Source organism: Limulus polyphemus, unplaced genomic scaffold (genome assembly GCF_000517525.1).
Source record: "Limulus polyphemus unplaced genomic scaffold, Limulus_polyphemus-2.1.2 Scaffold333, whole genome shotgun sequence".
NCBI classification, from domain to species: Eukaryota; Metazoa; Arthropoda; class Merostomata; order Xiphosura; family Limulidae; genus Limulus; species Limulus polyphemus.
The window spans coordinates 350,581-365,616 of NW_013665943.1; the positions used below are offsets into that span (position 1 = coordinate 350,581).

Genomic DNA, 15,036 nt, shown 5'->3' on the forward strand with positions numbered 1-15,036 from the left:
TAAATCAATTAATTTTTTTCGATGTTTTTGAAAATTATAGTTTTCGAAATATGCGACGTTTCTTTTGTGGTTCAGTATATTAGTAATGTGGGTTATTATCATGTAACACATATGCATACTAACCTACTGAACCCATGTCAAATGAGTCTTTGGCTGATGAGAATTTTACTTAGTTTTCTACAGTGCTAAATATTCATCTCAACAAACATCTACACTTGTAGAAGTTATTGATATGTACTTTACCTTACACTCTTAAGTCTTACGTTTTTACAGCTGTTTTTATGAAAACTCTATCCATAGCCAGTTAGTGATGCAATTGCAAATGGTAAAGATAATCAGTGTCTTTATTCTCATGAAATAATTGAGACATGTCCCATACAAAGTTACAACTGTCTTTTTGTAAACCTTGTTTAAGGCCTAAGTAATAACAAAACTACAGGATGCTAAAACAATCGACATCTTTATTTCACGTAAATAACATTTGGCTTATTCATAGGCATTGTTAATCTGTTTCAGTAGCACATGTTCACATTCTCACACAAAGGCTAATGTTACTATAAAATCATATTTTCTTAATTTTTGTAATTTAGTGATCTATCCTTTTTATTTATTAATTTTCATAATTTAATGCTCAATTTCATATATTAATTTTCATAACTTTAAGCTCAACTCATTTTACTCACATTCAGCTGAGCAAATTTAATTGTTTTACAGTTTTTATGTAGTTATACATATATTAGAAAAGCTAAATTATGTAGACATTTAACTAGCTATACTGTTAAGGATAAAGTAAGTATTTGGTTATTAACAATGATGTCAGATCTAACAGATTTTGTTTTTCACGCATCATAACAGTTATGACTTGAGGGTTGAGTGCTTTATCCTAAAAGGATTCTGAATATGCAAAAGACAGACTAGAAAGAGACGTGCAACAAGCTGTATCTCAGCTGTAGTAAACAAAGTGCATTGTCATGTAAAAGTTAAATGAGAACCCATGAACAAAAAAAAGATCAATGGCAATAAAAGTCCATGTGTCCCATTCAATTTTATATAATATAATCAAGAAGGATCTCCATTTGGAAACAATGTCAATAGAGTATGAGTTTACTTTGATGAATTTTTTTATTCATACCTCCAGTCTAATCATTGCATACATCAAACAACTGAAGAATGAAAGTAGTGTTCATAGATGGATAATAGAAACATATCAGGAAACACTGATGTGCTTTGGACATGAAAGTGATATACTGAAGCATTTTACAATGAAAAATACACTGCAGAGCTATTCTAAAGATGCAAAGTCATCAAATAAAACATAATTAGACATGGTAACATGAAAACTGATAACATGGTGAGGCTCCAAAGTCATATTAATATAATGTAATCAACTCTTTCTATATTTGTAAGTTAATGAACTAAAGTTCAGCTATATCTATACATTATATTTTGAAATGGGCTCAATAGTTTTAAACAGTCATCATTATAAGTAATATCAGAAAAAACATTAAGTGCACAACTACATAAAAAGTAAATATGTAAAGTTTTTAAAAAAGATGCTGCACTTAAGTCTATTCAGTTAAGATTTTCAGTACGTTATGGATTATGTTAGTCAATAGGAAAAGTAAACTTAGAGTTGTTATATTCACAGGTATTTGGAAAGCAAGCGCCTTGTTTTTCCTAGATTCTTTTTTGTGTCAGATCCAACACTTTTAGAAATTCTTGGTCAAGCTAGTGATTCCCATACAATTCAGGTTGGTTTAGAAACAAATATTTATTTAGGTGTTGACTAGAATATTTTTATTTATTCTAGAAACTCAAAATTATGTTAAAATTTATTTGTTAAGTATAGAATTGGTATGGTAATGTTTTTTGTTAAATAATTTCAGAACTTCTTAGAAAATATATTTTTAAAAGGTTTAATGTATGTAATAACTTAATGACTAAAATAAGTTTTCTGTAAATAATAAATAAAAATATTGTAACTTGAAAATTACATAAATTTTTTTTGTACATAATACATGTTATTGTCATTTTGTTAAAAACTTCATTGTATTTTTCATATTTCTATGCAAATGAAACTATTAATATCATTTTTACGGTTTTAGTTTCATCTCAAGCATTATAAAGTTGAATTTTGTTTGGTTTTCAGTGATTCTTTCATATATGTGACCTAAAGCTGTAATTTATTGGTGTGTGTGCTACTCACTTTGAAAATTAACACTGAATGCATCATTTTTCTCATAAAGTAATATAATATATGAATGAGAACATTTTATGCATTTGAAGAACATTTTTAAAAATACTGATAATACACTGTTTGTTTCTTTCTATTGTAATTTTTTCTTGTATACCACGTAAGTTTTAAAATGTTTGAAAGTACAAACTGCCATCTTATGAAATACTGATAATATATTTGTTTGTGTGTCAGTTAATCCTTGTATATATTATTTCAGGCTCATCTTCTGGGGGTGTTTGAGAATGTGGCTAAAGTGTTATTTCATGAAAAAGACTATGATCGCATTCTGTCAGTATATTCAAGAGAAGAAGAAGAGATAATGGTATATTATTTCCATTTTTATATTCATTTAGCTCATTTCATGGACTCAGCATAAAAACCTTCTATTTAACATTCTGCCATTACCATTTAATCTTTTACAGTCTCAAGCCAACATATTTGTTAAATTTTTAAATAATTCTATACTGTAAAAAAGTAAAATTTAAAACACTGTTATAAATTAAGATACTTTTTCTTGTTTAATAAAACACTGTTATTTGAATTGGCAGTTGGCTTAATTTTTAGGTTTAAATGTTTGAAGTATTTTTGTGTTTTTTTTAAACTATGTTTTTGGTCAAATGCAGATCAATGGTTTTACAGTAAACTTGATAAACCATTAAAGAATGATAATTTGTGCTAATGATCTTGTGACATCCAACTATATTTCATTAATAAAGTTGAAAATATTTGAATGAATTTTTATAGTTAGAAAAATCAATAATTGCCAAAGGAAATGTGGAAATTTGGCTAGGAGAGTTGCTGGAAATACAACAGAAGTCTCTACACGGCATTATTAGAGACTGCTATCAAGCTCTTGATGATTCAGATTTTAAATTAATTTCATTCTTGAAGAAATATATAGCTCAAGTATGTTATTGTTTTCTGTGAATGTTTTATTCATTGTGGAAAGTGCTTTTTGTTCAGTGTGTATAAATCTTTTATACAATGACCAATCATGCAAATATAAAGTGAAATCATTTTCTTTAACAGTGTTATTGGATAATATAATAGAAACAATACAAAAAAATTTAACTTTCATGCAATTAATTTTTTTATATAACACATTATCACAGTATTCATTATTACCTCACCAAAAGATTTGTATAAGCTTTAAGAACTCAATATGTATATGCTCAAAACATGGTATACACTATGCAATGGTCAGGGTGACTTTGTAGAAAGAGGTAGTGGCAATAGTGTGCCACTTTCAACACCCAGTTCTTAATGTCTTTCCACAGTGTTTCATGTGGTTAATTAATAGATGGTCATTGGCTGCAAGAGTGTCTTATGGGCGAAAGTCATGGGTCAAAGTAAGAAGTGGCTCTTCATACCAGTCTTATGGTGACTGTTGGAGTAGAAACTTAAGCTTGATTTATGTAGTATAACAGTAGTGGTGGCCACTTTTTTCATTGCATTCCTCCATAGAGAGTGCTAGTGAATTCTCGGAGATATATAAGATGTTTGTGTGCCTTTCCTCATACTGCCTTATAGAAAATTTAATAAAGTTTTTTTTTTTTCAGTGTAATGACATGGCGCCATCTATGAATGTAATTAATGTTAACTTATGTCAAAGGTAATAAATACTCAATAACAGAAATAATGGGGATGTAGGGGGTTGTGAACCCCCATTAACATGCCCATTATTCCAAACTGTCATCCCACAAAGTTTGGTTGAGGTTGGCCTAGTGACATTGGAGTAGTTAGATAAAGGACAAACAGACAGGCACACAGATTTTTGTGCTGTATATGTATAGATTATAGCTTATATGCCTAAGATTATTGTAATCTATGTAGTTTAACATAGTTACGTTTAACAGAAAAATAAATGCCTTTATATTTTACATCATTTGAAGTCATTCTTAAATCTCATTGTAAAAAAGTATAAATTTTATTAAGGTATTTCATATACGAAATTCATTCCATAATTGTTTTATGAAAGTAGAAGAAAGAAGTGTGAAATAAAAACAGATTCAAAGAGAACAACCTGATCATAAACCATGTTCTCTCATATTTTACATAGCACCTACTAAGATGCATATCAGAACATTGATTTATTGATATTCCTCAAATGTTACTTAAAGGTCATACACTGTTCATATATATGTTTACTACTATTTTGAGTCAGTATATTTGCCATTAAGGTTTCATTGAGTCTAAAAGGATAATGTAAAATTGACAAAGATGTACAAACTGATCAAATAGTTACTTTAAATTATTGTAATACATATAACATTGCTGAGTGATTCATTGTGACTAGAACAGCATACAAAACATCATTCTTATAAGATTGTGTTATTGTAATGACTCTTTAAAAATCTAAATAATAAAAATTATACACAATTTGTCAAAAATTAATAAATGAAAAAAATTGTCAATTATAAAATAAACAAAGTAAGTAAGTAAATGTATGCAAAAAATATGTTACAGTATTAACATTATGTTAAAAATAGAAAAAGTAAGTTATGGATGCAATATCTCAGTACAACTAAAAAAGACAAATCAAAGTTTTTGTTGTTGTTTAATACACTTCAAAGAAGTTTAAAATTTCATGAATCTTTTTTCATGTAAGCAGTCATAAGCTTCACAGGCTATTAATCATAGTTTGCTTCTTATTTTCAGTCTTAAAATCCAGATCAAATCCTTTATTTTCATCTCGATGCTGCTTGACAGTTGAGTTCTCAGTGTAATTGTGTACTTGATTATACAACACTCATAAATTACTTTGTATAAGATTCATGTACATGTCAAAAAATATGACCATAAAGTCATTCATACATGTACATTTCCATATACATATATCTCATTGTTATATGTCACCACATATACTAGTAGCTTTAGCCAGACAGCCTCTGGTTTGTGTGCTGTTACTGAACTAATCAACATGGGCTACATGTGTTAGCAATGTCTCAATACACAAAATGTCAGACAGTTATTTCTCTATAGAAAATTTCGAAATAGCTCAGAAAGAAAGGGCTGCAGTGTCTTTTTAGCTGAGTCTTTGAACTCCTAGTGGTTATCTGCAATCTTACAAATTATTTATGAATAATAACATCTTCTGATCAGAGTAAGCTATGTATTTAGAGAAAAAATAAAAATTACCTGGCTTTCAGCATAGTTAATTGAATATACTTTTCTTACATGTATATATACTTATAAAGATTACAATGCAGTGTTTCATCAGTTGGATACTATCACAATTAACAATATTTTTGGCTGTAAACCCAATAATATCTCTTGAAGTTTGCCCAGCTTAGGAGATTTAGGTTAGTCCTAAATACAAATTCTAAGCTAATAATGCAAACCAATCTTTATAATACAAGTTTTAATAATTAACAACAAATTAAAATAGAATAAATTAATTTAATAATTATATTAAATGCAGTATATAGTATATCAATATTATTAAAGAAAGGAACAATAAATAAATAAAGAAAATGACATATCTTAATTAGGAACCCAATAAACATTAGTTTCTGTGCTAAACTATAGTCGTTGATATATATTTCTTTGGAAATTAACTATCTCTCTTTTTCTCTAACCAAGTGCTTTACCAAGGATACTCTGTACACCTCTCATCACTATATAACTTTTTAAGAGCAACAATTAATGCCAGATGTTTGTAAAAGGCATGTCGTATTGGGTACATCACTTTTCTCATAAAACAAACAAAAGCCAATGCCCATAAAGACACAAAAGAACAAATGAAAAATAATAAAATGATATAATACCTGACCTGACCATGATAATATAACAAGGGTATATAGAACAACAGTTCTATGCACTACATTTACTAACACCAGCCTTCCAAAATGGTATATTACTTTCTCTCACATAAATAGCTAGTCTTGCTCAGTGCTGCTCTCTATATGCAAACAATTTTTTTATGCATGCCACAAGCCTTCTCTCTTCCTTCCATTAGAATTATCTGGTTCCAATGGGTCTCTCATGCAAATGATCTACCAATAAGAGTGCAAAATACTCTTGTAATGCATGTGGCTCTCTCTCTATTCAATTCAACCACTTCTTGTTTGGCAGTACTCATGTTCAGACATTTTCTCTTTTGGTGCTCTTCTTGTGAATCGTGATAATAAAACACAAATGTAATAACAGGAAGCATTTATTAGACATTTCGGAATCATCATTATTTCATCATCAGTAATCTGGGGTTACAAAACAAACAAACCATATTTGTAATTACAATAGAAATATATATATAAGAAATAAACAAATCAAATATACAAATATAACATGAAAAAATTAAAACTGAGGCGCAAGTGAAATAGTTAATATATGTTTAAATCCAGTGAAGGCTGTGTGTTATTTAGGGACAGGAGAAGAGTTTTTATGTATAATGTTTCTTTTATAAGATGTTCAATATCATGTTTGGCTGTTGAAAGAATTTTAAAGTTTGAGAGAGAAATTGGATATCCTGTTTCTGTATTATGTTGATAGATAGCAGAGTTGGGAGGGTTTGTAACCTTCCTTCCAGTTTTTATAGATATGCCCATGTCTTCACATGCTCGTACTTTAAGGTGACGTTTGGTTGCACCAATATAGGAGGCCTTACAGTAAGTCTCTGCACGTGTATAAGTAGATGAGATGTGAACAATAGGCAGTCCGCAAACAATCTTTGTAGCAGAAGAAAACTTTTTAGTCTAAAGTTGGGTTTCATAATGACTGTCAGGTCAATTTGGGAATAGTAAGTGTTACATAATTTTATCAACGGTTTCAAGATAAGGGAGCCCTGTCTCCCAAGATATGATAAGCAGTTGTATAAGGGAAGTTTGGGTACAGTGGGTATCTTAGGTGGTTTGACAAACAAATTAGTTAGGAATGGGAAAGTTATTTTCTCCAAGAAATGCATATGATAGCCATTTCGAAAGAGAATGTTTTGTATCGAAGTAGTTTCTTTGTGAAGGGCTAAATAGTATGAGGTAAGTTTGTAGGCTCTATTTAGTAGACAGAGAATAAGATTTCATTTGCAAGGAAAGGGTATAAAACTGTCAAATTGAGTGAAAAGGCCAGTAAATGAGTTTTTACGATAGACAGAAGTTGAAAAGCTGTTAGCATTATGGTTAACAAGAATGTCCAGAAAGGGAATAGAGTTCTTAGTTTCAATTTCATGAGTGAAGTGTACCTTGGAGTCGACTGGCTACTGTTCTCTCGTTATAAATAAGAGTCTGCTTGTTACCATTATCAGCTGCTCCTGGAGGCAGCTATAATAAGCTGTTAATCAAGTTGGAGAAGTCCGTACTGTGACCTATCCAGTATCTTGTCTATTTGGGTATTTCTATGCGCATCTCATTTTGGTGTGCCTGTTTACTCTTTGACTTCGTTCAGTGGGTTTCATTTTGATTACAGCTTGTGAACTTCTATCACTTTTGGGGATGTAATCTTCCATGGTAGCCTTAGCCACTTAGGTCAGGCTCATATGTGGGCTTTTCATGACCAGTAGAGTTGTGCAGGGATCTTTTGTTGGCTTTTATTACCCTTCCTTTGCCATAGATCAGTCTTGGTGGTTAGATATGACTCACACATCGGTAGGTATCCTGCTTCCTCTTTCTCATCCAGTTTTCCATATTTCCTGAATGTATCCCTTCGGGGATGGGGCATGGGTTGATCAACTGGAAGATTCAGGGGTTTTTGGTCTGTGGCTGAGAGTTATGATCCTATCAACGTCCTGGAGCTTCTCGCTGAAGGTCAGCTTTTAGTTCATTTTCTCCATCTGGCCAGAAATCATCTGGTAATAATCCATTGTGACTTTTCTTCAGTGGCTGCTTTTTGAGCCCACATGCTCGATATTCCTATCATTGTGTGTCATGCAAATCGTATCTACATCAACTCATAATTAACTCGCTCATCGTAAACCCTTGATAAGATATCAAGGAAGTTCCAGACTAGAAAGAAAACTTTATTTTGTTTGTAAGTTGGTGAAACTTTTGTTTATAAATCTTTGTTTGTAATAATTGTTACTGTAAATTAAATTGGTGTGTGTGTATATTAAAACGTATTTATGTTAAGAATGAAGACAGTGTGTATCAATCTTGTTGGCAAATATCGTAAATTGACTAATATATTGGTATATATTTAAATACTAAATCCAAAGTACAATTTAACTACTAAATTTAAATTATCAGTTAACTCGGCTTCTGCTATTCAAAATTCTAATACGTAACAGTGGTGATGACTAGCTGCCTTCCTCTAGTCTTACACTGTTAAATTAGGGACAGGTATCACAGATCGCCCTTGTGTAACTTTGCACAAAATTAATAACAAACCAAACTACTCTTGTTGTGGAACAGATTCCTGTCCAGACAACATTTATCTGATGGGGTGGTATCTCAATCCTTTTGTTTTCCATTGGCTTTGACTTCAGTGGGGTACTTCTCACATTGAGGCTTTTGCGATGTCCTTTAACCACAAATTGCCTTGGTTTTGGTCTCTGGTTCTTTGTTTTCTTGCTTAGGCTATCGATGTTTTCAGCCAAGATTGGACCTACACTTGTCTATCCTCCCATTGTACTTCTACTCTGGGTGATTTCGTTCATCCTTGACACTCTGTGTTCAGTCCTTCTGATAGCTCTTTCTTGGCCATCTCAGCTGTGGTTTCTGCAGCTTTTCAGCTCCAAATTCCTCTTCTGTTATCTTTTCCACTGTCTCCGCCTTTTCTTCACCACCCTCAGTCACCAGTGTTTCCTCCAGACCTTCCGGTCTTCCATCTTCACCCTTTGTTTTCCCCTGGTCATTGGCAAGGTGATCTGGCTTCTCCCGACTGTTAGCCTCTGTCTTGTTTCATTTGCACTTCGCACATGGAAGTTTCTTAATGTAAATGCATCTACGGTTTTCCCCTGATCAATACATTGTTCTTTGTCATGTGAATTTCCTCTCTTGACTTTTGGATCAGGGTTCTTCTGTCTCATTGGTCTCGGATTATCAGGCGGTCCTGTCCTATACCTTTCGTTTTTCCTGATCCAGCAGGTATTTCTCTCTCCTACACTTTCTTATCGATGCATTTCTTTTGGATTTGTCGTCCGCTGCAGCGGGCTGCCATTCCAGATGGGGATATTAATGCAGTCCTGCATTGCCTCACTTTGCCTATATTTCCCAGTGCTCCTTGTTTCACATTTCCATATGTCTTCCTTCCTTCTCTTATTCATGTGAGGACATCGGTGGTCTCTTTATTTGCCATTGATATTTCATTGATATTTATCCTTTTGGATTTGTTGCCCACAATAGTGGGCTGTTTTTCTGGATGGAGATACTAATGTGATCTTGCTCTGCCTCACTTTGCCTACATTTGAATCACTTTCCCAGTTCTCCTTGTTTCACATTCCCATATGTCTTCCTTCTTTCTCCTATTCACCTGTTTGCCTATCCCAGACCATAACCACCCATAAACTACATGGGTAAAGCAGAAGGGGATAGCTGCCCGTCCCTGCCATGCCTTGTACTGAATAAATCAGTATGGTCTGTTTTTAAAAATAGGGTTTTGTGGTCACCCATTGCATTGTCTCAGGTGTTGTCATTCCTCGGGACTCTCCACCATGTTTTACCCATCTTTTCTTCTAGTGGAGTTTGAGAGTCCTTACAATTTTCCAGTTCCAAGCTACTGGGGTTGTGGACTGTGGAAGCATCCTCCTTAATGGGCTAATGAAATACAAACAAAATATTGAAATTGTTCTAAAACCAGTTGAGAGTAGGGCATGGTGTAGATGACATGACAAACTCCAATATGAAACGTAAAAACGAATGGAAATAATATATTAAAATTGCTGTTCACCCCTTCAATTGGGATCCCACATGTATGTCGGTTCCCAGTGGCCGGGTATTGGATACAGAGTAGAACCAATCAACATAAGTCCTCACACATGTATTACAGATGTCTGTATTCCTCCCTAATTTATACACCATCAGTATTGTGGGTCACAGTGGAGGTAATTAAGGATTGTTACAGTTCTTTCGCTTCTGCTATCCCTCAGTGTTTCTTATTACAAGGATGTTAATGTGCTTGGGGTGGTTACAGTCAATTTCACTTTTGAGGGAGATGGTTTACATTAGGTAGACATCTTTTTTTTTTTTTCGATACTGGATGTCAGATTCCCAGATCAATCTATCAGTTTATCATATTCACATATGCCCCATTTATGAGTTGGAGGGTACTAGATTCCCACTTCTCTCATGAACTTAGGGTGAACATGGTATGATACTCTTTCCTACCACTGCCAGATGGCTGGGTATTGGATTGTAGTTGACTTGCCACCAGTATGATCCTCTTTTGTACTCCCACATGGATATCAGTTCCCAGTGTCCTGGGTTTTGAATTGTAGTTGACATGCCAGTGGTATTATCCTCTTTCCAAACCCCACTTGGATGTCAGTACTTTGTGGCTGGGTTTTGGATGACGGTTAACTTACCGACAGTCTGATCCTCATCATACTCCCACATGGATGCCAGTTCCCAGTGGCATGGGTTTGGGATGTGTTGACTTGCAGAGTACGGTCCATCGTACACTAGCCATTCTACACCTAGGGGTACATCCATTTCATTTTACCCACTTTTATATTTTCTGGGATTGAGTTTCATAAATATAGTTCTCTCCCAAATGGATGTGCTCCTCTGTTTTTCACCCATATATGTGACATCTTTCCATGATGGGCGAAGAATATACCTGGTTCAGAAGTGGTGCGGCTCCCTACATCATTTTATAATCATACTGTTTCATCTTAGGAAGTATCCTTCAGACGTTTTTGAAGGATGCTTCTATCTTTCCCTCGTACTAGTCCCTCCATCTATTCAGTGTGGGGTTCTCACTGCTTATGTGAGCAGGGTTAATGTACCGTATTGGAATATATAATTTTCTTACACTGAAAATGTATTTCTGATAGGTACTTACCTCTTCTCAAACTTCCCAACCTTCCTCTCCACTGAAAATCGGTGCTTCCATTTTCTGCCAAAACTCAAAGTGATAGGTAGGTAAAATTGAATAGAGGGAGCCACACGTATCATGAGAGTATGTCACACTCTTATTGGTAGAAGGTTGATGCAGGATGATTTGAATGAGAGTTGCATTGGAATCAGTCAATTCTAATAGATGGGAGATAGAAAGCTTGTGGCATGCTTAAAAAATTTTTTTAGCATATAAAGGGCAGCACAGAACGAGAATAGCTATTCATGTACCTATCAGAAATATATTTTCAGTGTAGGAAAATTATAATATCCTAACTGTTTAATAATCAAGCAGCTATCACTCAATATGCTGCAGATATCTCTCTGTGAAACTCTGCTCGATAGATGAAAAAAGTAATGGTTATAGTGCTTTTGATCTTGCATTCAACAAACCATCCTATCTTTGTAATAAATAAATGGCAATTACACAATGTAGTGCTTACATTTCATGTGGAAACACCACTTGATAACTTGGGAAGCAAAGAATACTACTTTCTTTGTCATTGATCTCACAATCTGTGACTGTCCTAACTGCTTGTCTGTCAGTTAATATCAGGCATAATAATCAGGAGGTCCACTGCAGCATCTCAGTTGACCACCAGAGCTGTCCAGTGCCTCTTCTCCAGGAATTTCCTCATCTGAGCTATTTTGTACAGGCAGATAAATACTTTAAGTTTGACTCAATTTTACATGATAAGACCACATGCAAGATTTTCAAGACTAAAACTCAGTTTATTTGAAAGAAAAAATAGTTCTGTGATTATTAGTAAGATGAATGTTGTGAATACAACAAAAGAACATGAACATTTCACTCTTTCTTTCTCATGTTTTATCAACTCTTTGTATTGTATGTTTAGCAGAGGCATTTGTATACAACAACAATAAAGACAAATCTAACAATGACAACTTCATAGAACCCAAAATATGGTGATTTTGACCAGATATCTCCACTAGGACCTCCAATAATATAACATCATCAAACAAGCTTCATTAATAGAGTAGGGAAAACAAAGTTTTTGTACTTCTCTGTCAAAAAAACATTAAGCCCAGTTTAGTAAGTTATTTATCAACTTAACCAGACATGAGAAGTAACAATTGATAAGGACAGATGGGTTCAACAAGAATTTGTACTAACTTGTAAAAGAAAAATTGTATCAATAGAATTATATACATATCTTACATTATCATTTTTTTAATTTATACTGTTATCATATAGAAGGTCTGTAAGTCTTGTTGGATGAGTTTTTCATTTCTGTGTACTTTACATAGCTTATTTACCCTGAAGAAGTTGTAATTGTGAAACAATTAGTGAAATAAGCTTTGTATTTTTTTATTTGGATTATTAGATTCTGTGTTTATTCCTCCTAAACTTCCAAATCTCTGTGTTTTTTTATCATAAATTAGAGTTTCAACATTTTCTATTAACTTTGTCAAAGTAACTTGTGAAAGATGATTCCATGCACATGTATGAATTTTACACTTGCAAATCAATTGGAAACAAAAATTAAAAAGAGTCAACACATCTCCAAAGTAAATGATCAGCACTGCACAGAAACTTAGAGTTAGAAATAAGTGAATCTTTGAATTATCTTGGTCTAAAAACAGGTTAATACCAAACGTTCAGATCATAGTTCTTACAGGCAAGAGGAAAAGTTCTTCATCATTGCTGTGCAGTTTCAACACCTCACAAAACTTTTTGAATCAACAGGCTTGTATTGCAAATGTATCAAAACGTTTTCTTCCAATTTTACAGAACAAATTGTCTACATACATGTTGGTGTTAGAAAAGACATTTGTAAACTTAAGTAAAAGTCTTGTTTCATTCTTTGGAATTATTTCCTTGATTATTTAGTTGCTTATATTTTTGTAGTATAAAGAAACAGATTCAGTAAGATTTCAGCTTTAAGTTTTTATTATCACATAAATACAATACAAAGTAATTTAGAAATTTTCTTGTGTTTTATTCCCAAGGTTTCACTCCTTGGCTTGCAGATGTTATGGACAAAAAATGCTGAAGATGCCTTGAACTATGCTCGACAGGACAAGAAAATAATGAATTTCATGAACAATAAGTTTATTGAAATTCTAAGAAAACTAATTGAACAAACTACTTATGATATGACAAAATATGAACGAGTAAAGTTTGAAACCTTGATCACTATACATGTACACCAGAGGGATATTTTTGAAGATCTTGTAAGTACTTCTTACAGTCTATTTTGAACTGCTTGATTAAATCAAGATACTTAATTACTGTATGTTAAATACAGCCTGTAGATAAATATAGTGTCAATGCTATTAACAATTTATTTCTGAGAAATTTTGTCTCTTTTTTTTTTTAATTCCTAGCTAAATGGTATTTTAATAAAAAAGGCATAGTCCATATCATTCAAATAAAATATTCTACCCAAAATAACAGTCACTGTAAGTACATGTTATTTCCTCCTCCTTCCAGAATTTTAGCATTAAATTAGCTCTTATATGAATAATTTACAACTAACATATATGTATCTACTTTGCATTTTACATGTATGTATCTTTTAAGTTTCAATTACAATCAATAAAAACTGATATACATCATATTCAAAGATTCTATGTTCCAGAACCATTGTTTAATAATAATTATTGATTGAAAACAGCTACATGTATAAAGAATTATTTTGGCTTTTTTCGTATTTTTTAGAATTTTAAGCTTATAGATTTAAATTTATAATTCCAATACTCACAGTTATCTGAAATATCATGCAAAGGTTACCATGTGTCCAACAGATGCTTATGATATCATTGCATAGTTGCCCAGTTTGGATGTATAAAGTAACACAGCAGGACACAACTTCTCAAGATTGTTTAAGGTTTGCATTTAGGCTGTTTTGGAAGTATAACAAGGGAATAATTACATGTGTGATGCACTATTATCATAACTACCATTCTTGTAAATTAGAGTGTGTGTTTATATATGTAAAAATTAGAGATGCACTGGTAACCGGCCAGATATTCAGCCCCGACTGGGTATTGGGCTACCCGGTAATACTCCACTCTGGCTGATTGTCAAAGTTAGGCATCTAAGCTCTAATCTTTGTGGCAACTAACGCTGTACTGAATGTTACAGTCAATAATTAGTTTAGTTATGAAAAACATTTTCCAAGGAACAAAAACTGACTGCCTACTGAAAGTTGGGGATTCAGAGAACAATAGGAGTTAATAACAGGCATGGCTTGAGAAGTGGATTTTTCTAGGGAAGGTTGGGTTTTTGAGAAAATAGGGGTTAGGGTTTGATAAGTTGGGGCTAGGCATTGAAAGTTGAAAGTAAAACTTTAATGTTCTGTTGGTTAAATGTAATAAACGTCAATTTGTTTTGTTTCTAATTTTGTGTATTTTTTTTGGGGGGGAAGGGGACGAGAGGAGAACTCGGTCCTGGTTGACACCCGGCCCGGCCTAAGTTTAGTGACCGGGTATCCGGACCCAGTATTCGGCCAAATTTTATTACCCGTGCATTTCTAGTTAAGACCCTAACTAGTTTGTATGGAATTAGTTGAGGATCTGACCTTCTATATGACGAGTTGTGTGAAATTCGCCCAAGATCTGATCCTCTCTGTGACGAATTAAGATTGTGTGAAATTAAAGCAGGATCTGACCCTTTATGTGAGGAGTTAGACAATGATGATACATAGGACAGTTGTATTGTATCCAACATGACTATGACTGTGAAATGTTTTGATATTTCATGGGACAGTTGTATTGTAACAAACATGACTATGACTGTGAAATGTTTTGATATTTCATGGGACAGTTGTATTGTAACAAACATGACTATGA

The 15,036-nt window shown here is 33.1% G+C and overlaps 1 protein-coding gene across 1 annotated transcript in view; it reads left to right on the forward strand.

The window, feature by feature from the left end:
• LOC106457450 (dynein heavy chain 8, axonemal-like) overlaps positions 1-15,036 on the forward strand; it is a 459,787-nt gene that overhangs the window by 212,339 nt on the left and 232,412 nt on the right. Inside the window, exons 32-35 of the mRNA XM_022383398.1 lie at positions 1,649-1,751; positions 2,454-2,558; positions 2,981-3,142; positions 13,192-13,416. Coding sequence (XP_022239106.1) covers positions 1,649-1,751; positions 2,454-2,558; positions 2,981-3,142; positions 13,192-13,416 — 595 coding nt within the window. The remainder of the gene's footprint in view (positions 1-1,648; positions 1,752-2,453; positions 2,559-2,980; positions 3,143-13,191; positions 13,417-15,036) is intronic.